A 26,700-nucleotide genomic window follows, 5' to 3' on the forward strand; every position below is an offset into this window, starting at 1 on the left:
ACCAACAACGCATTTCTAAACGTCGCTTTGAAAAGGCTTAAGGCCATCGTGGGTGTGCAGGAGAAGACTATGAAAACTTATCATTCAAAGCTTTCATTTAGTAATATTTTGGGCTCCTTCGACCGATCACACAAGTTTGGTCGCTTGCAGCGCCGTTGGTCAGCTTATCGTTCGAAACATTAAGAAGCATTTGTGTTGCGGGTACAAAAATACTCAAAGTAAGCCGCCAACAGCATATTTAGAGGCCTTCAACACCGCATTGCCATCGCTGAGTGTCAAGTTAAGATAAATATGTCGAAGGCCCTCGTGCTTGTGTGAAAGATAGCGTAAAGACTGAAAGGCTCCGGGAAGGGTTAATGAAGCGCGCGAGACGAGATAACAATGTGAAGATGGTTGAGTTACGGACAAGTGCCTGGACCTCGAGATGCTGATGACCATTCTGAAGACAGTGTGGCGTCGGACATCGGCCAAGGGAGGTGAGATGATCAGAGCCCTTAATTGACTAGATAAAAACAGTTAAGTTTGCAAAAATGCATTTTCATTATATGTTTAACCAGCCACACAAGCATTGGCAAGTTCCTGGACAAAGTGAGCATCTGCAAAAAGGCAAGGCACTCCCCCTCCGTCGCTATTTTCGACCGCCGCTATCTCCTAACCCAGCCGCGTGGTCTCCAACGGACCCAGCGGCGGATTGTCCGCGGGATCAGATGGCGTACACAGAGTACAGCCCCCGCTCCTGAGCCGCGCTGCAACATAAATCCAGTACGGTGTCCAAAACGTAGATATTGATTCATGCTACCAGAATCCTGACTCCGACGGTCTCCGAAGGCAATTCGGTGGCTTTAATCCGTCGCCCTTTGACCCCGAACCCAGACATCTGACCTGCCCCGGCCATTTGTCAAGCCTGAGGCGGTTAGATACTGGGTTGACCGATGCCAAGCTCGATGCTGATGGACCGATTTTGAGCAATGTGAAAGCAGCCACCAGCAAACCCCAATCCGGGCGCAAAATAAAAAATATTGGCATTGTTGCCACCTAAATGGCCGAATATTGGAAGGCTGCTGCTGAGTCCCTGGTACGGCAGCCACACCGTCTGGGCCCGGAGCTCCGGTCAGCGGAGCCAGATATACGGTCGGTCGAGACGGGCCCGACCCGGCCCACCGCCAGATCACACGGCCTGCATGGGCTGCACGCCCAGCTCGGCCGCCAGCTGGTCGGAGGAGGCCAGCTGGTTCTCGTGGTATGTGACGCCGCCGTCGCGGGCCACGCGGGCCATGTGCGCCCGCTCCGGATCGCCGGGCACGAGCACGGGCCTCGTCTGGGTTGGCCCGCTCTGTCTCCCGACACTGCGTCATCAGCTCCTGCAGGCGGCCGGAGAAGCCTGGCGCGAACGCCGCCGGGTCCAGCGCCACGAAGCACTGGCCCAGGTCGGCCGGCGTGCGCTGGTTGTCCCAGCGGCGCACGTGCGGCCCGTACGCGGCGCCGCCTAGCAGGCCGCAGAACAGCTCGACCATGAACGCCAGGCCGTAGCCCTTATACCCGCTGTGCGCTTCGTCGCCGCCGAGCGGCAGCAGGCCGACGGCGGCGTCGGCGTCGGTGGTAATGCGGCCCTCGGCGTTTGTCGCCCAGCCCTCGGGGATGGGCTCTCGCTTGCGTCGCTGCACCTCGATCTTGCCCACAGCCACCGTGCAGGTGGCCATGTCCAGGCAGAACGAGTCGCCGCCCTCGCCCGGCGCCGCGCACGCGATCGGGATTGGTGCCGAGCATCGGCTGGCGCGCGCGCGTCGGCACCACCAGCGGAGACGTGTTGGTGAAGCTCATGCCCACGAGTCCGGCCTCGGCGCAGCGCAGCGCGTACCAACCGGCGATGCCCGTAGTGGTTGGAATTGTGCGCCACCACCCAGCCGATGCCGCTCTCGCGCGCCTTCTGGATGGCCAGGTCCGTGCAGAAGTTGCCGATGACGGGACCGAGTCCGTTGCGGCCGTCGACCAGCGCCGTCGCGGCGGTCTGACGCGTCACCACTGGTTCGGCGGCCGGATCACAGATGGCGCCGCGAATGTCGGTCAGGTAGTACTCGAGTCGGTTGAGGCCGTGGCTGAAGTGGCCGCGCTGGTCGGCGGTGACTAGGAGGTCGGCCAGCGCGCCCGCGTGCCGACCGGATGCCCCCGCCTTCTCCATCACGTCCATGATGAAGCGTCGCACCTCCGTCAGGGGGATGGTGGTGCCGCGAACCTTGGACGCCATGCTGACAGGCTTTTCCTCGACTCACCTCAGCCTTTCCGGCAGTAGGACTGCTTACCGGGCACTGGAATGCATAAAAACAGCTCAGATTGGCAACTGTTATGTGGCACCTACCAATATAACGAAAAAAAAACATCAAAGCAATGAAAGAGTTGGACGGATAACAACACAAAGCGGCAGCGATAAACAGCTAAAAACCATTCCTATGATATTTTTGTTTGCAATTTTACAATATATATCTAACGGATTCACCTTTCAGCGAACGTCAGTCATCACAATACTGCATAGAGTTGTCGCCCTCCGATACTTTCACAACTCGTCCTCTGGATGGAAATTTACTCTCAAGGCCCGGCAACTTCATGTTCAAAAGTAACCTATCGTCAGAGCAGCTCAGCTCAAATGAACTGAGCTCTGCCGTTTGTTCCTGGTATTCCGGGCGCAACTTCCTGCATACTCCGGTCCCTCCTCACGTCCTCTATAGTGACAGCCTGGCAACTGCACGGACCCGACACAGCTGATTGGACAGTACAGTACACAAACCCCAGCAGCCTTCACCCACGTCCGCCGTCCCGAGCTGTGTAGACCACTCCCGGGCAGCCGGCCGGCGGTCTCCCCTCCCGTACACATTGTTCTCGGCCGGGGGCGAACGTACACAGGGGGAGCGCTCGGAGCCGGCGCCGGCCAGCAGCCAAGGAGTGTGTTTGGCGACGCGCGGTGCACGCACCGTGGAGCACGGAGGATATATCTACATCAATATTGATATGTGATATATATATATATATATATATATAACACATTATAATACTCTTGGCTGTCCTTGCTCAACCAAAATGTCCTTGTTGGACAAATACTCGGGCTATTTAGTGCCGGTTGCAGACGGCCGGGAGGATCATATTGACAGAGGGTGATGAAAATACCGAGCAGTAACTCTTTCGTCTCTGTCAATACAAATCGAGCACTAAAGGGACAGGCAGTACTAGCCTGCCCGCGCCGCGGGGCGCCAAAATCAGTTTTATGTCGATGTTCCAGACGTCCGGAAGATTCAGTCATTGGGTGATGCATGAAATTGACCTTTTCGCTGATGCACTTCCAATGCATGTTGAACATGCTATGCATGTTACCCATTTAGGAGAATACCCATACCCATACCCAGAAGAGGAAGACAGCCCCCCCCCCCCCCCCACCAAAAAAAGAAGAAAAGAATTTGATACCGAAGTAGCCGAAGCGCGGGGTCTTCGCGTGTGTGTCGTGGGGGGGGGGGGATATACCAGCTTACAAGAGACACCACAGCAAAGCGTGGCCCCTCCCTTGACGAAATCCTGCATGCCCCTGAAGTAGGCACAGAAACAAACGGCGGATGGAACATGTAATGGGTTCGGGGCTAGTAACGCATTCAAACACGTAAGACAGGCCCGAAAACAAGCGCGTTTTTCCAGTCGTGCGATGGTTGGAAACACCCACATGTAAGGCTGATGCGTCCAGTACTCATGAAACCCTCCAGCGGGACACGTAAGTCTCTCTCCCCGCCGCGAGGCTCACGGCGACGCCCGTGGAGCTCGTAGCTGGACCGACGCTGCGTCGGAGCCGACACCTGCCGGCGCCCGCCCTGCCGCAGCGGCGGCTGGTTCCGAGCCAAACGCCCGTCACAGGGCCGGCGGCAGCTGCGGCCGAGAGGCACCGGCCGTCCGAGGCTGCAGGCGGGTGGGACTCACCTGACCGGCACCTGTGGACGGCGGACGGGCGGTCGGGCTGCAGACGGCCGTTGGTTCAACTGCCGACCGACGCACTCCGAGCCGGCGTGTTATCATGGCCAGCAGCTGCCTAGGGACGGCAGGGGCGGCGCTGGCCGGCCCGCTGGGTGGGGGGTGGGGGGGGCTCTCCTTCGCTGGAGGGTCGGACGCGCCCGAGTCTGCCTCTCAGGCCGTGAGGGCGGCGTGGGGGCCGGCGTCGGTTGCTTCGGTGCTTCTGGCGCCGTGCCGCGCCGCGAGCGCCTGGCGCCGCCCCCGATCATGACCCTGAGTTCGCGTGCGGTCCCGTCCTTAGACCAACTGATATGTTTGGTCTGGTCTGGTCGCCGTTTATTAGCTCCCAGGGGCCCAGCGTCCCGCAACGATCTGATAATGCCGTGACACGTGGGGTCTGCTCAGACGGTTCCACTCATGCGTGGGCGAGTTGTGAGCATGCAAACGTTGGTGAGAGCCTAGCAAAAATCACAAAAATCTTGGCGTGAGTTAAGCTCGCTGAGCAGCCGGTTCTTCATTTCAATCAAGCACGCTTACTTACATTAGAGAACATCTGCATGGTCGAATTGACATTTTCGAAACCAAACCATCATGTTAACATCAGAGAAAGCCCACAATCGACCGTCGCAAGAAGAGCTCACGTTTAGTGGAGAATAGCAGCATGCAGTCTCATTATAATCCAAAGGTGCGGGTGACTTCTATCGAGAAATGTTCTAGATGTTGACCAAATTCACATCCAGGAAATTTATGTAATGCGACTTGAATCAATAGCCCGGGTGTGCCCTTCTAATTTTTGTTTTTCATGAATGGAATGAATGGTGTTATTTGCAAGCGAAACATTACCAATGAAAATAAATTTCCGTGTACTTGGTGTTAAAGGTGGAAAAGAATATCATTCTCACTTGACTTCTGAAATTCAAGAGCATCTGCTCCATAGATCGCCGTGGAATGACGCTTATGCGTGTGCACAGCAGCGGAATGAGACGGAACTGCCCGTGTTCGGCGGCTTTGCATGTTACAGTACGCTACAGTAACAAGCTAAAAAGAATGTAAAGATCTGGCTTGAATATTTTTGGACTTGAGGCCAAAAATTTGTTTTTCCTAGACTTGTGACGGCTATCGATTAATGTGATTCTCCAGATGCGTATGTGAGTGAGATGACATGTCTATTCATCATTATTCATGTGTCTTGGAAATTGAGCTGTTCTGAAAATATGTTTTAGGGCCCCTTCTCACATGAAAAACGTCAATTAGTGTGGACGTCACACATTTGGTAAGGAGGCCTCTGCCGAATGTGAATAACGTCCAGTGATTAAACGTGAAGGCTTCATATTTGAACATATTGAAGTAAGCATCAGATATGATGAAAAAGCTCACTTTGGTAAAATCTGCTGGTATGCTTTTTAGGTTGAAAAGACTTTCTAGACTGCACAATTGTCTGTTAAGGAAACATGCTCCTCAATGTGACATGGTCTAATTACGTCACCGTCACAGCATTGATTGAGAACCGACTGACGGCCGTTATATCTGGAAATCGCGCCCACGAACACCAGATATGAACGCCTCGACCATAATGTATTTTTTTTGGTCTTGATCGTCGCATGGCTTATGGAATGGCACGATTTGAATGATGTTATTATGACGTCATGAATGTCGATGTGACTTTGAAATACTCTCCTCGACATACCTTTCCCATTCTTGAGGGCGTGGGGCGTAACTAGAGGGGCTTGGGTCTTAAGAACAGCAAGATTGTTGAATAACACTGAGAGGTCTTTCAAGACGACTATCCCAGCTCAAAACCCGAAATAAAAGTGGAATTGTTCATTTAATCCTGTCTAAATCACATCATTTGCAAGTGACTTGTGGTTTGTGCCTCTGCGTTGCTTTATGTATTTGCGCCAGTGATGTATGTGTGTCACGCTTAGGGCAGTAGCAAAAAGTTAGCTTGAAACTTGTAAGGCAGCTGTAAACAGCACCTGTGTTCATCCCGCCAAAATTTCGCAACGATACGGCAAGCGATCTCGGATATGCCCTCCAAAAATGCAGAGGTGTTACGCAAGTTCTCCGTTTTCGACGAAGACTAGGGCGGGATTTAAAATCATTCCTGATCCGCCAAGGACGGTATTCGGTTACTGCTGATCCCTCTTCCCTCCGGGTACACCATTCATTGCCCTCACTCGGTAAGAAAAGCTCATAGTTTTCTGTCCTCGTATGAAGGTGTTACGAGTTCACGGGCTCTGCACTGGGATCTCAGTGAGTGTGCATCCAAGGCAAAACAGCAGCAGCAGTCTCTGGACGTACATTAAAGTGGGTTGTTAAAAGACATTTTCAAAACGCTATTTCACGGAACTGTTGTTGTGATGTTCTGCCATGTTTTCAAGAAAAACATCGTCCTAGGAGTTTTTTAATGTTCTGATGTATTGGTCCTGAAGATCACGGCGTCATTTGCACTATGTTATCGTAGTGTTGTCGAGTTGCCTTGCGCAAAATTCCATGAGCTACACTTTTGGCACATAAAACCACACCAAATATACATGAACTGCCCAACAAAATATCAATGATAGGCAAAATGAAACCTGCATTAAGCTGTATCTTTTCCTTTATTAATTTAAGCATCATTCAATAGCTCGCTAATTTGACTGCTCCCTAATTTGGCGCTAATATAACTCCGACCATACTTTGTCAATCCAGGCTCCTTTACGATTGCAACTTGTGCATGAGTTCCGATTTGTATCATGAGCTCGAGGTGGCGAAATCAAAACTTTACGCCATCCTAAAACATGTGGCGATGCCATTGCAACCTGACCTCTGTGTCCAAGCCTGGTTACCCAGCTTAGCTGATTTCTGGCATAGCCAATCGAGATCTCAGCTGACTGGCGAATCGCGGGTTGTGTTACGAGCTCATGGTAGGTTGATTCATGCTTGGTCAGACCGACGACACCAGGAGAAATCAGATCCAGCCCGACGTTAGGCTGAGAGATCCAGTAAGAAGCAAAACACGGCTTGGAATGTGCATAGGTGTCCAATAAAGGCTAAGATCCAACCTGAAATTATGCCAAAAGATCAAGCATGAGCCACGATCCAGTCTGGAATGCGACCAGAGATCCACCAAGAACAAAGATGTAGCCTTGACTGACGCTGAGCACCCAACAAAAACCAAAACACCCAGCAAAGATCCTGGATAAAGCTGGATCCAGCATCCAGTACACTGTCAAATAGTAACCCGCCTCCAGCTTCACACTGCTTTGCTTTCATCGAGACTGTCATGTCATCGCGTAGTCCGACAATTCCTCACTAGCAGCAGGCACAACGACCATTCACAGTCAGCACGTGACCCGCCAAATCACACCTCCTTTCAATGAAGCAGCCAGTGAAGGCTCACAACTATTGGCTGCCACAAGTCGCCGACTCCTGTTCGGCGATAGGCGACGGCGGGTACGGGCTGACGTGGGGCGTCCCGCCAATCCGAGCGAGCATCACGGCTCCACCTGAATACACCGATGGTCGTAGCAGAACACCCCTGAAGTTTTCACGTGTGGGTGTGCCAGGCGGCAGTGTGCTGTGTGCCACCACTTCGGCAACATGCACACGTGCATACATACAACTACAAAAACACATGGGGGAACACAAATTTTCTCAAGAAGATTCAGGCTCCAGAAGATTCCGGCTCCAGAAGGGATGACTGTCGGCCGCAAACCCGACGTGAGATTCGAAAACATGGTGGGATGAGTCGGTTAAATGGTCTGAAAATAAACTTCCCTCTTAGTACTAAGCTTACTTGTGGGCTCAAGAGGCATCACTTGAAGTGCCCAACACGAGCAAAAGGAATTTCTTCTTAAGTTGTGGCATGTTCCCTCTGAGTTTCCGTTCAAGCAACTGACTAACGTCGGACAACAGAGGCGATTGTTTAAATGGGCTTTAAGCCCAATGCACCAGACTGTTATGCATGTGTCAAGGAAACTGTAAAAGGGTTCGTTTGTTTTCCTTCGGATTTGATTGCTTTGTTGGACATCCATTGTTACGGGAATTTCTAAATTTTCGACCGCAGTAAGCAAAATGAGGGCATGCGCCTTTCCTTGGCTTCTACCTCAGCATTCTGCGCAATACATTCCATAAAAACTCCCTGATGACAATTTTACTCGCCTACGTTTGACAGACACGACGACGTCCAGACGTGAGCGTTACGGTTGCAGTTGAACAATGCATAGATAGCCACGTTAAAATCGCATTGTGGAGATATCAGCAGAGTGCACTGGCATAGGTGCATGCAGTGATAAGCAGCGTGCACAGAAAACCAGAGGTACGGATGACAAGAAAAAAATCGTATTTTTATCCAAATATAGCGCCTGGCGCCAGCACACGGAAAGTTCATTAATCCAGATGGCATCAGTGCGTTTAAGTGATAAAGGGCTGCAGTCTGGTTGCGTACAGTTGACGACACAGCTCAACTTGACGGTGCGTCAAGCGCCAGTAGCCACGGGAACACCAAGGTGCCATTTGGCACGTGCATCTGGTGTCCAGCAAAATGCTACAACTTTACTCAGGGAGCTAGAATCGCTTTTGGACTAGGGTTGGAGTGAAAGATTCCATCGCAAAAAGACCGTGCGGGAGTGAAAAAATAAATTCACAAAAGATAGAACTTATGAGCTCGTGACTGATGCTTCAGCAAAGAAAGCCATGTATTTAAAGTTGGCATGAATGTAATATCAGAACCCTGACAAAATTGTTTTGTTTTTAAACATCCTAGGCCATTAAGGTGAAACAGAATACATTCAAGCATAATAATGTCATGACCGTGCAATGAGCATAAAAAACTATTACACCAATAGTTTGATGCTGCACTTTGCACTTCCCTTCCACAGCACTTTTAACACAACACAAAGCAAAGGAATTCAATAACAAAATAACAGGAGAAAATTCAGCAAGCACAAGACACTAAAAAAAAACACCTTGGCGTAATACACATCAGCCCATCACTGAGTCAAACACAGAAGACATACCTCTGGCTTTTGTTAAGATAGGGCCAGGGAAAAGAAACATTTTGTCACTGTTTCTTACAAAATACCAATGCTTGTTTTCACGAAAGTAGCCTAACTATGCCTAGCCTAAAGAGGCCTTACTTCATCTCATCCCGTCCAACCTGTTTGTATCACAGCAGCAGTTGTGAGTTACTGATTCTTGCACAATTCCTATTGCCACTTCCTATGCATTTAACCAACTTAATCTAACTTAGATCAGCTCATATGTTAAACATCATCTCAACTCAGCTATCTGTTGACAGTAGCACTTGTGATAACAACATGAAAAAGCTGATTCTTGCTGGTTTCAACATGGATCTTCATTCAGTTCCCTTGTGTATGCTTGGTGACATCAGGCAAAGTTGACAACACGCAAATCAAGACACTTTAAATCACTTCGAACAACATATTTTGATTGCCATGGTTAACCCATGTCAGGGGCAATAATGGATGTGCTCCACAAAACAATCTCTCTTCTCCAAAAGTAACAAAACTTTTAGGTGACCATGACAGCATTGATGCTTGCCTTTTCAGCTGCAGCAAAGGCATCTACCTAGGCTTGTGTATTCATATTTAACGATAAAGTTTGAGATGTTGGCTTCACATTTTAAATGGGATGATCCGACCATTTGTTACATACTTATATTGAACCCATATTTTAATTGCTATGCAGCTTAGAGTATCTGTGTTAAAAGTATAGAGCCTATATACAGTACAGTCATTCGCCAGCCAGCACATCATGACAACTGTAGAAAAAATTTGTTTAAAGCAGCCATGAGCGACCACTTCAAGAAATTTGGGGCAAATAGTCAAGAATATGGAACAAAATGAGCACATGGCATGCCTTGTGGCATCATAATTCATCTTATGACAAAACTCGATGGATTAAAACAGAAAATGGCTAAATCTGGTTACCAATCATGTGTGGAGAGCATTAAGGTACGCCATTACTTGGTCCACAGGAGACTTACTGGCTTCTTCCTGCTCCCCCAAAACAAAAAGTCAGGACCTTTTGCACGGTCTGCTGGCAGACAGAGTCATCCCATTCACACACACACACACACACACACACACACACACACACACACACACACACACACACACACACACACACACACACACACACACACACACACACACACACACACACACACCACACACACACACACACACACACACACACACACACACACACACACACACACACACACACACACACACACACACACACACACACACACACACACACACACACACACACACACACACACACACACACACACACACACACACACACACACACACACACACACACACACACACACACACACACACACACACCACACACACACACACACACACACACACACACACACACACACACACACACACCACACACACACACACACACACACACACACACACACACACACACACACACACACACACACACACACACACACACACACACACACACACACACACACACACACACACACACACACACACACACACCACACACACACACACACACACACACCACACACACACACACACACACACACACACACACACACACACACACACACCTCCCCAAATATAAATATCAATCATGCCCATCAACCTACGAGATTAAAATGTGAAGCAAGTAAGAGGTGTGCATGATAAGCATTTCCAGAGGGCAGAATTTCGCCATTAAACACTTCTGTATTAGCTGCGTCAGGTCTGTCCCAAAGCTCTGTATGGCAGCATTAGGATAGTCTTGTCAGGTGGCCTGGTGAGTTAGACACTCGAAAGGTTTAGATTTGTCATTATTGAGCACCGCCATGAACCAAGAAAACGGTTAACCGATGGTTTAACAGGTCAAAAATGGCGGTAAAATTAAGTTCCGTGCTTCAAATTGTCTCCTTCATTCCCTGTGAATTGGTCACTCTTGGGCGCATGTCAATCATGTGCATACAATTTTTATTTCTATCCATGAAGTGAATGTGAACATGAGGTGCAAACATGCACATGAGCAAACATGCAAACAAACAAACAAACAAAACAAACAAACAACGAACAAAGAATAAAGTGGTAGTTTTAATGGTAGCAAGTAAGCTCGGTTTTGGATGACACCTGAAAGCCTCAGAATGGGAAATAGGGTTTTGGCATGTGCGATTAGACAATACCAGGCAGGAGTGAAAAATTTAAATAAAATATGGCGAAAAGGAGTGAAAAATTCCTCCTCATAGGGTGCTGCTTTACACCCAAAGTCGGCAATTCAAGGATAATGACTTTACTTGAACTCCTTTTATCATTCCTGAGTAAAAATAACAGAAGCTTGAGCCGCACACTTTGTCCACTAAGATGAGCTTCCGACTTGTCCGCCTACACGTGGTCATAGCCGTGAAAGGTACATGCTGTGTTGGCTATTTGCAAGAGGCATTGAACATTCTTGGCTTCCTATTACCAGCGGCCTTTTAGTTTACAATAGCATCATGACTGTCTTAGGCGTCTTGAGCCATTAGAACCACAGCACGAATGCAGATTTACCCGGTTTTCCCGCATTGATTGTGCACGAAAAGACAGCAACAGCGATTAAAGACATGTTGATTCCTCCCTGCTCTAAAAACCATGAAGCTGGAAAACTTTTTTCAGCCGACGCTCGTTCAATCACACTTTACGACCCACATTCCAGTTTCATTGACTTTCAGGTGTGGGCGGCAGATGAGTGACTGAATTTGTCTTCGTTTCAGAACGATACTCTTTTCGGATGGAGGATAATGAGTGTTCGCTTTTCACACACTTGCGTCAAACTGCCAGATGGGCCCCATAAATCTGGCTCGGTTCTTGCCCTCCATCCAGCCGCGGACAGCGGTCGTCGTCCGTCTTCCGTTCAGCCCGGCTGGAGCGGGAAAGCATCGACGGAACTCACGTGACTGGATTAGAATCGAGAACTATCTGAGATGATCGAAGCCGAATCGGCCATTTGTCAAGCGGCGTGCGTGATATTCATGCAGACGTCGAAACTACTTTTTTATGATGGGACCTCTTTTACATTCTGGAATGCAAAAAAGGCAACACATATCCTGCCTGACAGGCACACGCGCGCTTGGTTTTAAATGATGGCTGCTGTTTTGAATTAAGCCGTCAAGAAAACGAGGAATGAGATTCTGGTTGTCAGTGCTTCTTTTGAAAACACTAGCTCCTGGTCTCTTTATCTCAATTTTTGCGAACCCTGGACCTGGCTTCTTCGCTTTTCCGATGCTTTTTCTAAACACTATACACCGATTCTTGGTTCCCATTGGTTCTTTTCAAAGTATTAGGCGCTGGTTTCTAGTTCTCAATGGCTCTTTACCAAATACCAGACCCTGCTTCTGGCCCCCACTGGTTCTTTTACACCCCCACACACAGAAATACTTACACACCTAGTTCCTTTCTGGTTCCATTGATACCTTGCAAACACCAGTCCCACTTACCCACAAAGCACCATCTCCTGGTTTCAGGTACTGATTAGGTAATCCCCGGCCGTGGCTGTCACGTGACAGTTATTTACCTATGGTCCTGCACGATGCTCATGATGGTTTGCAATGCATAACCTTTGGGCACTGAAATGCATATTTTTAAGAGCAAAAACGATCATTTCCCCGGAATAAACATAGATCTACCGATTGGAATCATTGGCATTACTGCACTCTAACGCTGGTACTGAGATAGGAACTTTTAGCACGTTGCGGCGCGTGCCATGTGAAAGTTATATCAACACGTTAAATATCGCAAAATAAAAAATTGCCGCTGAATATCAGCAGACAAAATACGTTCATCAAGATATAATCTGCATTTTTTCGAAGGAATGAATTTTTGGAATCAGAGGTCATACTAAGCAGTGGCATGCCGGTCAAAGAGACCTGGTATACCTTCAACTGACGCATGGCATGCTGCCCAATGGCCTGGTACGCCATCATAAAGGTCTGGTACGCCTCCCATTGATACATGGCATGCCGCGCTAAGGTCTGGAATGGCGCCGACCGAAGCCTGGTGTAATGGCCTCCATGGATGAGGCCTCCATTGGTGGGGTCTCCACGGGCGAGTAACGCCTATGGCAGCCTGGTATCCCGCCCAGGGCCTTTGACGGACAGATCGTAGGCGGGTGTCACCGCTTCGAAGCGCACGTTCGCAGTGACGCTCTTCATCGGGCGCCGCACCTGCCGCACAAACAGCTGCGGCATTCTAAAACCTGACTGCTAGAATGCCGGGTGCTGCACATATTTCCTTACTTTGTTCTCGCCCGGGACAGATACAAAAATAAGACCATTCCGATCAGCCACCACGCATAATTGGACACACACACAGTTTGCGACTAATTGTCACCTATGTTGAATTAAGTGTGTCGAGCTCCAGCCATTTTTTGTAATCAATGTTGAGAGACATCATAAAGCTCTCACATGCCACATCATTTTAGTAATCATCTCAGTAGAATTCTTGTTTGGACGTATCACCGCCGGTGCACCAAACAGCTGGAATCATTTGCGTTGTCGTTATTTTACATGCCAATGCTTTACGTGCCGATATTTCGCACGCTGCTGTTTTGTCGGGGGGAGGAGGGGGGGAGGGTGTAGTGGTTAGGAAGCTGAGCTCAGGACTTGCTGTTTCTGGGTTGAAGTCTCCGCCACGGGGGGGGGGGAGGGTGTAGTGGTTTCGGACGCTGAGCTCAGGACCTGCTGTTTCTGGGTTGGAGTCTCCGCCACGGGGGGGGGGGAGGGTGTAGTGGTTTGGACGCTGAGCTCAGGACCTGCTTTCTGGGTTGGAGTCTCCGCCACGGGGGGGGGGGAGGGTTGGTTTGGACGCTGAGCTCAGGACCTGCTGTTTCTGGGTTGGAGTCTCCGCCACGGGGGGGGGGGGAGGGTGTAGTGGTTTGGACGCTGAGCTCAGCACCTGCTGTTTCTGGGTTGCAGTCTCCGCCACAGGGGGGAGGGTGTAGTGGTTCGGACGCTGAGCTCAGGACCTGCTGTTTCTGGGTTGGAGTCTCCGCCACGGGGGGGGGGAGGGTGTAGTGGTTTGGACGCTGAGCTCAGGACCTGCTGTTTCTGGGTTGCAGTCTCCGCCACAGGGGGGAGGGTGTAGTGGTTCGGACGCTGAGCTCAGGACCTGCTGTTTCTGGGTTGGAGTCTCCGCCACGGGGGGGGGGGGGGGAGGGTGTAGTGGTTTGGACGCTGAGCTCAGGACCTGCTGTTTCTGGTTGGAGTCTCCGCCACGGGGGGGGGGAGGGTGTAGTGGTTTGGACGCTGAGCTCAGGACCTGCTGTTTCTGGGTTGCAGTCTCCGCCACGCCGCCACCGCATTCCACACGCACGCGCCTATTAAAAGCGTATCGCCTCAGGATGGGCCAGGCAGTCGGTGAGACGTCAAGCCCAAATATCGCTATTGTGTGCTCCTGTTTTGCGTGACGATCTTACAAGTGTTGATATCTTGCTATCGATATTCAGTGTGTCAATATTCTCTGCCGTATTTGTGGTCCATCCCAGTTGATCTTCGCCATTGCAATGTATGACTTAAGTAAGTCGGCACACCCATGCCTTGTTCGGCTTGGTTCTTCATTACAGGTGAAAGTTTTGACCGTTAGAAGTTCAACAAGATGTTGTCTATCTACCCTTACCCATCACCACTTTGATTTTGTTTTTGCCTTGCGCCATTATCTGCACGGAACCAAGTATGAGTTGTGACCGCTAGAGCCGGACAGCACGTGTTGTGGAGAGCCGGTTTTACCAGCTGCATTCAGGAAAAAAACAACCAATCGCTCCATCTTCCGTAGCGCATTTAACGCTTAATATTGCGCCCAACGTGTCTGTTGCGAACGTTACAGCATAACGCATGTAAAGGCACTGATTCCTCAAATTAATTCCTGGTAAGATCATAATTCTTGCTGGTTCACCGGACATATACACCCTCGGCAATGAGTGTTCGTCTACGTCCATTGATGACTTGTTGTATTCAGATCGATCTACGTCCATTGATGCATTGTTGTATTCAGATCGATCTACGTCCATTGATGCATTGTTGTATTCAGATCGATCTACGTCCATTGATGCATTGTTGTGTTCAGATCGATCTATGCATCTTGAATATGACCATTTGTGCATTATCCACACTTTTGCTTGATTCTGGTTCAGCAGAGTCGATCCTGAGCCGCATAATAGTTATGATTGTTTATGAGTCTGATTGCCTGAAAATATATGACGGTGGCCATGCACCTGGCTAAGTTTTTTCCACGTGTTTTTCTATTTTAATTTGTTTCACATTTTTAGCATACACAGCTTATTATTAGAAATGGAATTATTGAAATGAATGTCGCTTGTCTAGATATTAGGTGTTTGCAATGCTTCGCCCAGAAAAACAAGTTACTGCTGAGATATTGTATTCTTATCAGTAATACTGATCCAGCATTCCCGCGCTGTGTCAATGGAAGTGCCGTTTCGCTTGACGTAGCTTCAATGGTTCGACCAGGCCACTTGGTTCGATGACTGTCATGAACTTATCCGCCACACGCTTCAGCCCTTGTAGCGTTGTTGGCGCGGCCCGTCGAACTTCTGAGATCGCCAGCGACCAGAACCATAAGTCTAGGCCTGGATTGGGAGATCCGGGTCGCGTGCCGGCCACTGGCGTGGAGTCCTCCGCATGATGACTCCGTCGCCAATTTGTAGCCCGGACCGGACGGTCAGGGCGCACGGTCGCACCGTCTTGTTAGAATTTGTCCTGCCGCCGTGCTGCAAGCGTGCATACCCGAGGCCAGAGCTCGCTCTGAAGTAGCAGGCGGGAGGTCTAGCCCAGGGGCGCAGCCAGAGACGTGGCAAGGGGGAGGTGGCACAGGGTTGACAAAGGCCCCTGATAGTGAAGTGGCTGACCCCCCGGAAAGATCAGCAGACCTGCCCGTTTGTTAATGAGACAATTTTTGTCTTGTTCAGCATGAAATAAAATGTTTAACAACAGGAAATGTTCAACATTTAGTTTACACATCTATCGATTACAGCTTGTCAGTTTGTCAGTTTGTGTTCGGTTTGTCACAGTTTTTCGATACACAGATTGTCGAGCCGATTAGAAAAACAAGTATGTAACGCGCTTTCGAACATGCGCACTCGCAGATCTTAGCAACAGAAACCTCAATGCTAGACGTTGCAGCCTCCATAGGCCGCGCAGCGTCGGCTCGCGGCAACACCGAGCCGTGGCCAGCGGGCGGTTGAAAGTGATGACGCATCTAAAAGAAAGCGCCTTTGAGCGCCTTAGGAAATCAAATCGTACATCTAGAATGCAGTCCGGTCGCATTTTTCCCCTGTGTTATTTTTAGGTTGATGATAACAACGGATTGGCCTCAACAGCACCGCGAAGTGGTGCTGGAATCTGGTGTTGGAAATGGAAAAGTACAGGTAGAATCTCTATTTTCGTGTTGCCGCAGCTGTTGAATTGTCCGCAGGGCAGCCTCAAAGTTGTTTGTTAAAGATACACCGAATCTTATCTTTATATACCAAGAATTGATTTTGAAAGACACTCGGATGCATTATTTGACGACAGAACTTCCCGCGCGTTCAGCGCCCGCTGCCTGGTGTTGCTTGCAGGGTCCTACGCCGTGCAGTTTTGCGGACACAGCAAGCCCGGTCATCGCTGTCCTTGCTCCCGAGATTGCGAACGGTCATTCTCAAACGGGCGATAAGATGTAATGACGAAATTTGATGTCATTTGTTTCACTGGTCGATTCCGAAAAAACTAAATGTTCTCAGGCAGACATGCATGGGCCTGTTAATTTTTTAGGTCAATTGGACCCACTCTATTCAGCTTTCATGGATCCTCCTCCATTTATGGGCAAGGAGTCCCTTTAAGTAGAACACCTGGAGGGTACATTATCGTTCCGGTTGAGAGATGAAGGGTCATTCCGTCCCACCGCGGGTTGCCTTCTGGCTACCATTCTGGCGTTACGGGACAAGACCCCCTAATTGATCCGGGGGCCTTTAGAGGGATACATCACATTACATTGGTCTGCTCCCTAACGCGGGAGGCCTTCTGACCCGCGCAGCTGGTTGTAGGTCGGCGCAGGAGCTCTCATTGACGCAACCATATCCCTGATCGCCGCCTGGTTATAGGTCGGCGCAGGAGCTCTCATTGACACAGCCATATCCCTGATCGCCGCAGGTGGCCCAGTAACTGACACAATGACTCCAGTCCGGCATCGCCCATGCTGGGATTGGGTTGGAAGGCCTACCGTTCAGTGCAGGGGGGCCTGACTGGCCCAGGACACTTCCGTGGTCTCAATGTGGACACTCATTATAAGCTCTCATGTTTCCTTTCATTGTCAGAGGCCTCTGACCAACGCTTCGGTTCTGGTGGCTCGCCCCGGCCCCCTTCCTCGTCGAACGCTGCCCTTGGTCGGCGTGAGCCTCTTGCCAACACGGGGCTCTCTGTTAAGCGCTGAGGGGCCCTGACAGATGCTGTGGCCCCGACCAATATAAATCGCTGGCTCCGGCTTTGTCCCTGTTTGGGAAATGGGTCTCCAGGCCGACAGGAAGCGGACTGTGCGTTGCCAGCGGGATCTGAGCGATGTATAGGCCCTTATTGGCTCAGGAGGTCCCTGAGGCCCCTGATGGGCGCGCAGAGCCTGGAACTGGAGTGCCCGGCCCCTAGAACGGGACACCTGAATGTGACCTCCGGTCGGTCTTTCGGGCGCTTATTTGTAGATCGTGAGGGGCCCTTGAGGCCTCTTGGAATCTAAGGGGGCACGTGCCCGCTGTGCCCCTCCCCCTTGCCTGCGCTACTGGGTATGGCAGGCTTCTGTCTCGCATGTGCCGAGCCCATCACTCGGCCAGCCACAATGACGGCTCGGCACATCCCCATCGCCATCGTCATCGCCATCGCCCGCCACATCGGATTCGGCATTCACTGGTCACATTGGGGTTGCTTAGTAGCCAACCGTTACTTTGGTTTGTTTGGCGTTTGCTTCTGACAAAAGCAGTTTTGGTAAGTCCCACGTGAACTCCAACCGGGCGGTGGAGCCACCACTGGCCGAACGTAACCCCGTCCGCCCGCTGTCTGGGAGTGAGAGGCACGACAGGGTGTGACATGTCGCGGCGCCACCCCATTTTGCTGTGCTACACTCGCCATGCTGCCGCATTATCGATGCCAAGCGACCTGGCGATGATGACGATGTGTACATGCTTGCCCTCGCCTCCGGAATGTTTGCATCAATGTATGCGCCCTGCCGACCAGGTCATCAGCGAGCGCTGCCGCTCATCACACGCCGTCCGCGGCCGTGTGGCCCGCTGGCCGCGATGGGTTGAGAAGACAGCCTTTTAAAAGCATTAAGCGCTGGAATTTTCGTTGGTGATAATCCGTGCTTTGCACGCCATACTCCTTGAATGGCGGCAGCCACTCGGAGCACACCATATTCGAGCTAATCCATGTCTCCTTGGGTGACCGAAAAACGACGACTTTCTCTTCTTTCCCGGACGGTGCAGTCTATCGTTCTAGGAGTTCTTAGCTCGTTCGGGAGACCTGTACTGAGTACAAACACAAACACCATGAGCATGAAAACGTCCGTCCATTGTTGTCATGCAACACATTGTGATGTGTCCGGCATGATTAATAGATTTCCAGCGCGTGATTAAAAGATGTCGTTCTGAATCTGATTCCACCAAGTCTTCAGTGGAGCTGACTCCACAGTGGCACAGACAAATTTTGCCTGACTTCGGAGCTACCTCCGACTACGAGTCGGTGTCAAGCCTGCATCTGGTTGATGCGAGAGTCCAGCGACACCACAGCTGATAACAAACTCTGAATCGAAACAGGCCTCAACCGAGTGCTAGAGCGGTGTGTGGAGATGGACAGTTCGCTCACGTAAAACAGAATTGCTCCCAGAACCCTCTGAGGACCAGGGCTGGTCGCATTCCCGCAAATATCCACGGAGCTCTCGACACGAACACAAAGCACTGTCTCTAAAGCGATTCTCCCCGCTGGAATGTCCAAATCAAGACATTCCAACACGACAAGGGCTAACGAGACCCCACGACGCTATGAGGGCCCAGGAAAGTTAGGAGATGCCTAAGATGTTAAGTATCCGGCCAAGTAAGAGCTTCATATCATGCCAAAAAACAGGGCATTCAAAAAACATCAGGATATTTGGGTTACGGGCCTGTCGAGCGGTGTTTGAGCATTGAAGCACCCTTTATCGGGCAAACCCACACCTGATGCAATCGGTACCAAGGACCAGGAGCGACGCAGCGGTGGGGATGGGAGGGGGGTTAAGGGGTGTTACCCCTCCCCCCACCTGGCGGCGGGGGGGAGCAAAAGTATGTTTTGCTCCCCCCCCCAAAAGGCAGGCCCCTTAAAGGCCCTTTAAATTAAAGGCATTGTAGCTACCAGTAGAATACCAAAATGCAGATCACGAAGGCTCCATAACTGAACTAGAGAATAAGAAATGGCTCAGAATACCCTTTCCTATGTCAAGAGATACATGTTCTGAATCATGAGGTCACCTTCATGAATAAGGCCGCCCATTTCTGGAACAGGGGGTCCGTTCCATGCATCAGATGGCCGTGGTTCGGGACGAGGATGCCCTGTCTTGAGAAAGTGTGGCTTGTTGGCTTGATTTGGACGCCCCCTTCGTGAATCAGGAGCATTCTGCTCTGGATTAGGAGGTCTCTTTTTGTTACGTTGGGAGGCCCTTTTATGGAACAGTGGATCCCCGTTTAGGTAAGCGATACCCTTCGATGGACAATTAAGCGCCCCATTCGGAAGCTATCAACTGTTGACTATTTGCTTGAATATGATGCATGGAACAGTTAAAGAAGGGGCTCATGCCTTCGGCGCCCATTCCCTTTGAATACGACACCGCGCAGGATGCCTCTTTGAGGAGGCCGCATTTTCTTCAAGAGGCCCCTGAAACGTCCGCCCCCCCCCCCCCCCAACTCAAATTCCATGGCGCTGCCTGCGCTAAGGACTGGCTGCGGCTGGCGACTGGGGTTTCAGTTGCAAAAACCGACCGCGCCAGCTACGAGCGCGACAGATAGTGCGCGGTCTGGGAGATGTGAATACAAGGACACTCTTGCAGGGTGATATTTATCGTTATCAACCTCGGTACAGAGCAACGCGACACCTCAAATTGGAGTCAATTAGCTTTTCTGAACTCCACTGGTTGCCTCGCTGAGTGCAGCAAAGAGTACATGACCGAAACTATGAGAAGCCCCTTGGGACGATAAATATTATCCCCTGACTTGCCTCGCTATCCCGACAAAATGCTACTTGGCCGAAACTGGGCGTGCGCTCTCAGGGCAATGAGTATTATCCCGAACTCTGAGCAGATGGCGGCCGCGGCGCGCCAGCTCCGCACGGAGCGTCCGCCGGCGCGCTGAAAGCCTGCCGTCAGACCGGTCTGAGCCGGTCGGGGCGTCGCAGTCGCCGTCAGTGCGCATGCGCCAGCCGGTGACCTCGAGCCGGTGAAGGGTGTTGGCGACTCCCCCGGCCCGCAGTGTGGTTCCTGAGCTCGCTTGAGGGAGGGGTCTATGCTTGGCTCCCGTAGGTCTGCAGCTGTGAGCGGTCCCTCATCTGGCAACTCCTCGCGAAATGGTAGGTGACATTGTGGGCGTGATGGCTGTGATTTTTTAGCGTATTGTGGACGTTCGATTGCTGTCGTCAAGATTACGGTGCGGCGCGCGGGGCCGAGACTGGCGCTTTCACATTTGAGGCACGGTGTGATTGTGATCGGCCAGCGCCACCTATCGGCGCATCATGCCGAGAGGTCTGCCCGCGGGCTGCAGCGCTGTGTAGCCTGGCGCTTGCGTTGTCACGGCTGCAGCTTGAGCGCTCTGATCGGCGGCCGTGGTCGTCACGCGCGGCACGAAGGAATGCTTCCACAGTCCTTTGCGTTGTACCACGCAGGGTCCCCTTGAAAACCGTAAGAATTTTGAGTTTTTTTTTTGTTCGTCTGCTCCATTGATCTGGTAGGTGCTCGCTATGTGAGCTTTCAAAGTGAATGTCTTTTGAGATCGGCCGGCCCTAGGACATCGTTTTTTTTCATTCTGATAAGCTGATCGGCCCAACACGATGTTGCCCTGTCGGTGCTGATTCGCCCCATTGTGTGTGTGTGTGTTTTATTTAGTTGGTTACGCCTGCGTGGCTGCATGACCCCGTTTTGGCGACGTTTCCCACTTTGAAAAAGCAGCGACGGTTGTGGTGCCATTCCCCTGGGTACTAATTAGGGCCTGCTTCTGTGATCCGTATTTCGGAGGCCGCAGCCCTGAGCGGGACCCGAGGCTCCGTCTCCATACGCCAAGATCTTTTGTTCTTTGTCCTGGGTGGCGTTGGATCAGCTTTTGCAGAAGGATGCCCATTTCTCACAGGCTGAAGCCCACCCCCCCTAGTCAGAGAGCTCCTTTTGTTCCCTACATGGTCGTTTTCGAATTCTAGATGCCCTTTTCGACTTGTAGTTTCTATGTATAATTCGGGGCCTCTGTGAAGGTATGGGGGACTAGTCTCTTCACCATATGACCTGCGTGAATCTAGGATCATGAAGGTGATCTGCACGAAGCACGAAGGTGATCTGGGTCCTGCGTGAAGGTGTTCGCTCGACTGTCGCTCCACGAATTGCCAAGACCCCCCGCACCAGTGCCCCGCATTTTGCATGGTGTGATTACAGAGTTGGTCTGCTGCGGGTCACGTTGGGTTCAGTACTTCTTAGAACGGGCAGCATTTGCCAGGTGTTGTCGCATGATGCAGATTCAAACGCGTTTAAACTTTTTAATCAGCAGCCGTGTTTAACCAGCCAGTGTTCATCAAGACGCTTCTTGCCTGGGAAAGTCAGCCACGGTCATAGTTCAGCACAGCTACAGCAGGGTGTAAGCTGGATTGTCTCTCGGTCTCTCCACTCACGTTTTGCGTTCGTGGTCTCTCGACGCCACTGGCATGATGCCTCATCACGTCGCATTAAGGTCCATCAGACGCGTATAGTTCATATGGGTCCTCCAAATCGCCAAGCGTGCAGACCATATCGATTGAATTCAAAACCGAAAGCTGACTGTAAACTGTAACAAGCATGAACTCACTTGAAGCGTGGTCGCCACCATGACGGCGCTGGGCCGCTGGTCGTTTGCGTCACGGATGATTGAAACCTTATGCACGCCGCAACGATTCACTGCAGTGCGAATCGAAATTGCTTGAATGGAATAAAAAGACACTGTTATTGAAGCAGATAGTGTGAGATATCATATCCTTTATCGATGAAAGTGTGAGCTGTTATGCCCTTTATCTATGTAGCTCCATGATAAAGTTGGCCGAATAGGTGCGTTGTTCACTGGTGGATAATGTCAGAGCAAATCGTGTTGAAAAACTTTGGTTCGATAATCGCTAGTAGGGGAAAAATAGGTCCGAATTTCGAAAGAGGTCAAAGAAAAAGGAACTTAAAAAAACACTGAAAGAAGTCTTCAAACTGTATTTTCAGTAGAAAATCAGGGACTGTGTGGACGAATGCGAGAAAACCGGTGTTGCATGCAGAACTTAACCTGCATTATCTAGATTTCGAACATACTCATTCGACCTGAAAAGCTAGCAATTCCTTCAGATATATATATATATATATATATATATATATATATATATATATGTATATGAGCAGCGCGGCTGTGTGTCGATAATTCGTGGTGTATCAAGATATGACGAAGGTCCAATAACGCCGAAGCTTTGATTGTGGCTAAGGCAGGCTTCCCAACCCCAGATTGGTTCTTGGTATCGTCTTGTTGGTACCGGCATTTGGAGCTTGATTAGTTGTGGGCTCTAAGAACTTCCGAGAGCTCTTCAAAGCCTGCGCAAATCCGTTGGATTTGCAGCTAGTGACCATTAGGTCGCGATGAGTCCGTGGTATTGCAAGGAAAGTTCTCCTTAGCCTGTCGAGGCGCGCGTAGGAAGCCAAATCCACTAAAAGTAAACCATCATGGGAGGCTGGCGCAATCCAACAACGAAACGTCTTCAGAAAGAAAGTACATTGCCTGTATGCAAAAACGGTCGTCTCGATCTTGGCTAACGCAACATCGTAGGGTCATCGGCTAACCTGCTTACTGAACGGCAGTTGTCGCCCTTGTTGAGATCGACTGCTCCTCGGAAACTCGCGGAACGTCTGTTGGAGTTCTTGCGATGAGCCGAGACTCGCCAGTGGTAGCCGTTTAGTCCAAATGTCAGCCGATGTCAACGGGCTGTGTGTCATGCAGCTGCCGTGTCGACGTCAAAGGCGCGGGATCACGGGCGTACCAGGCGCCTGTGCATGATATCACGGGTTGTTTATATCTGGGCGGCGGATTGGTGGTTCGCCGTGTCTGGTGGACGCGTGTGGGCTGGCTTACATTTTTGAGGCTGGGATACTCAGGGAGACATTGGTTGACTTGCTGTGACCTGAACAGAATATGACGTCAGTTTCATACTGCTGAGTTGTATGCTGAGCTGCGGACTCGATGGCCGGAGCCGTCCACCGTAGGCAAACAGCTTTCACCACAGCTGTCCTAATCTAGACCGATGAGACTCATTTGGTTTAGTGCGCTTGAAACCTTCCCATCATCAAGGTCGCGCGGATCTTGTGTAAATAAATTTAGGACCGTCTTCCTGGTACACTGAATCTGCTGTGTGGATCGCTGATCGGTCGCGTGCGCATGCTCAGACGGCCGCCGGCCTGCACGTGTTGCAGATGTCCCAGATGGTACCCAGCTACGCGGCCGGCGGCGCCGACCTGGCCAGCAGCCTGGCTGAGCTCGACTTCTCTATCTTGAGCGACTATGAGGTGCCGTCGCCGGGCAGCCTGGCCCCGTGCGAGCGCTCGCCGCCGCACCTGTTCGGCTCGCCGCCTCATGACGCGGTGGCTGATGCCGACTGGGAGTGGCCCGCGGCGGGGGGCGCCCCCTCGCCGCCGGCGTTTGTCAAGCGCGAGCTGCCGGCTGCAGAGGGCTGCCGCAGTCTGCACGAGCTGGCGGCCGAGGTCGGCGCCACGCCGCGCTCACCGCTCAGCGACGCCGGCTACGCGTCCCAAGGTGGCTCGCCCTCCGGCTGCCGGCCGGCCAGCCCGCCGCCCGAGGACCACCAGCTGCTGCGCCAGTGCCTGCGCGACACCTCGCTGCAGCGCCGGCTGAACATGCCCGCCTTCAGTCTGGACATGCTGTACGCCGAGGCCGGACCGCAGCACACCAGCAGCTGGATGATGGAGCAGCTGGAGCCTGTGTTCGACCTGGCGCTCGAGCAGATTCGCCAGGAGAAGAAGAGCGTCTGCGGGATCCTCGGCATTTCCCCCGGTAAGTTGTGCCCACCGGCCTCGGCGCCTACCGCGTGGCCGCGGCTGACAGTTGCGCTCTTCTGTTCTATATCGGGCGGCAGGTGTTATCGGGCGACAGGTGCGCCCTCGCTGGCCGGCGATGACCATGGGCGAGCGCAGGGCGGCCGGCGCGGCCCCGCGCGCCGGTGAAATCGGCCGACGGGCGCGCCGCTCGCGCCGCGCCATTGCGCCACACGCCGCAACTGCGGTCGCCGCACGTCGCCGCGCGGCTGAGTCAGCGGCGCCGGCGCCGGCGCGAGCCGCCGCCGCCCGGGACGCGCCGGCGCCGAAACAATGGCCGCCGCGTGACCGCAGGTCCCCATTGTCAGCGGCCGCTGGTCGCGGTCGCCTGCTCCGCTGCCGTACACGGGAGTGGGGACAGTCGGGGCTACACCGGGCGGGAGGAGCCCATTGTTTCTGTGTGGAGCCAGACGGGACGGGACTAGGCGGGAGTCCATGTTGTCTTTTTGGAGCGATGTTCAGTGCTGCTGTACCACTGGTGACAAGCATTGCGTCATGGCCGGGCTGCACGGCTGGATCAAGGGCAGGGGGAGGTTTGTGTCGAACTCACCAAGTCACCACGTCAGGCGTGTATACAACGGAGCCCTGTTTTGACTATACGATCAGGGCGGCACGGTGGTTGTTGGCAGCAGCGCCGTGCCCCGTCTGTTCCCTGCGTGCTGCGTGATCAAACATCCCATCTCGCAGCCATGCTGGGCGCCCGGCGGAGATGGCGGCGCGGCAGAGTGAGAGGCGGCGGGGGCAGTCGGATGACCTTGGCGGCGCCGCGCCGCCGCCGCCGCCGCCGCGCCGCACCCAGATTTCCCCCGAAGCCGTGCGCCGCTAGCGCTGACGTCAATAGGGGTGCTGTAACGTGTCAGTAATGGACTAATCTCGCCGCTCGGGCTGTCGGCTCGGCGGCCAATTACAGCGCGGCCCTGCGGGCGCCGGGCGCCAGGTCGGCGTACACAGTTGCGGCGAGCGGCGGCGTCGCGGTGGGCCGCGGGGCTCGGGCCGGCACGCTGGTCGCCGGCGGGCCCGACAGGAAAATGGACGGTCCGATTGTGTTTCGGTCGCCATGATGGCGGCGGTGACGTCAGGGCCGATTTGGGCACGCCCTGGGCCGCGTTGGCGTTCCAGTGGTTCACAATCTGAAAGTGCACACCACTGGGCCCTGGTTGGCTGTCCGTTGCGGCTGACGGGCTACAAATAATCCCCGTGAAATTGCCGTGCAGCTCTCATTGCGATGGTGACACTTGTGAGCGCCTTTGACTGCGTTGCGTAACGCCGGCGCGCATTTAAGACATCCCCTTTTTCCGGTCGCTGATATGTGTGGAATTACCAGGGGATCCAAGCACGAACATGAAGCGGCATTGAACCATCGTTCACTGACGGCCTCCCGCTGTGTCCCGCAGACCCCACTGAGTGGAGCGTGGAGGATGTGCGCGCCTGGGCGGCCTACATGTGCCAGCAGTTCGGTCTGACACCGTCGCAGACCGACTGGCTGAACATGGACGGCCAAGCCCTCTGCTGCCTGCGAGAGCACCAGTTCCTGCTGTGCGACCCGCAGGTGAGATATCGAGCCAAGCTGACTGGCATTGTCAGCAAAGTCCCGGTTTCGCAAGAGCGCCTCACGAACGCCGCACGGTAACTGAAGCTGTACAACGCTGGATAACTTCTAGCGCTGCCAGTTCTGGTTAAATCCGGTTCTCGAGCATTGCTTCGTCAGCTCCTGGGCGAACCATCTGCCAGACGGCCGGCCCTCTTCCGGCTCCGACTCAGAGCCGCCATCAGACCGGACTCTGGTCCCGCTGGTCGGCGCAGCCGGCTCACCTCGCCGCCGGCTGCCAGCAATCGGGTGATGCCGTCCGGCCGTTCGTGCAGCCTTGGGCCGCGCCGGCCCGCAACTCTGACCGGCCGGCGGCCGCTGTTGCAGGGCGGCGCGACTCTGTTCGCCAAGCTGGAGGCGTGGCGCTCGACGTGCGCGCGGCCGGCTGCGGCGCCGGCGAACTGGACCGTCAAGACGGAGCCGGCCGAGCTGAGCCCGCCGCCGTCGGCCGCACCCGCCGCCGACGACATGGACACTGACGGTGAGACGACGGTGGGGCGCGTGCTCGCGCGGAAGGGGTCGTCTTAGCTGGTTATCTCTCTCTCTCTCTCTCTCTCTCGCCTCTCTCTCTCTCTCTCTCCTCTCTCTCTCTCTCTCTCTCTCTCTCTCTCTCTCTCTCTTCTCTCTCTCTCTCTCTCTCTCCTCTCTCTCTCTCTCCTCTCTCTCCTCTCTCTCTCTCTCTCTCCTCTCTCTCTCTCCTCTCTCTCTCTCTCTCTCTCTCTCTCTCTCTCTCTCTCTTCTCTTCTCTCTCTCACCCTCTCTCTCTCTCTCTCTCTCTCT

The 26,700-nt window shown here is 52.5% G+C and overlaps 2 protein-coding genes across 2 annotated transcripts in view; one reads left to right on the forward strand and one right to left on the reverse strand.

Annotated features, from left to right (window-relative positions):
• Positions 1-699: 699 nt before the first annotated feature.
• LOC119107765 (putative oxidoreductase YjmC) lies at positions 700-4,033 on the reverse strand. Its single transcript, XM_037231313.1, is given in 5 exon segments — positions 700-1,315; positions 1,317-1,751; positions 1,753-1,872; positions 1,874-2,306; positions 3,955-4,033. Coding segments are annotated over 4 exon segments (1,074 nt in total). The 5' UTR covers positions 2,246-2,306; positions 3,955-4,033; the 3' UTR covers positions 700-1,168.
• Positions 4,034-20,504: 16,471 nt separating this feature from the next.
• Positions 20,505-26,700, forward strand: part of LOC119107486 (DNA-binding protein D-ETS-4) — a 23,409-nt gene continuing 17,213 nt past the window's right edge. Inside the window, exons 1-4 of the mRNA XM_037230937.1 lie at positions 20,505-20,590; positions 23,694-24,291; positions 25,727-25,881; positions 26,248-26,401. Of these exons, the coding sequence (XP_037086832.1) occupies positions 20,588-20,590; positions 23,694-24,291; positions 25,727-25,881; positions 26,248-26,401 (910 nt within the window). The 5' untranslated portion in view covers positions 20,505-20,587. The remainder of the gene's footprint in view (positions 20,591-23,693; positions 24,292-25,726; positions 25,882-26,247; positions 26,402-26,700) is intronic.

Source organism: Pollicipes pollicipes, unplaced genomic scaffold, assembly GCF_011947565.3.
Source record: "Pollicipes pollicipes isolate AB1234 unplaced genomic scaffold, Ppol_2.1 Scaffold_6686;HRSCAF=7923_pilon_pilon_pilon, whole genome shotgun sequence".
Classification (NCBI taxonomy): Eukaryota; Metazoa; Arthropoda; class Thecostraca; order Pollicipedomorpha; family Pollicipedidae; genus Pollicipes; species Pollicipes pollicipes.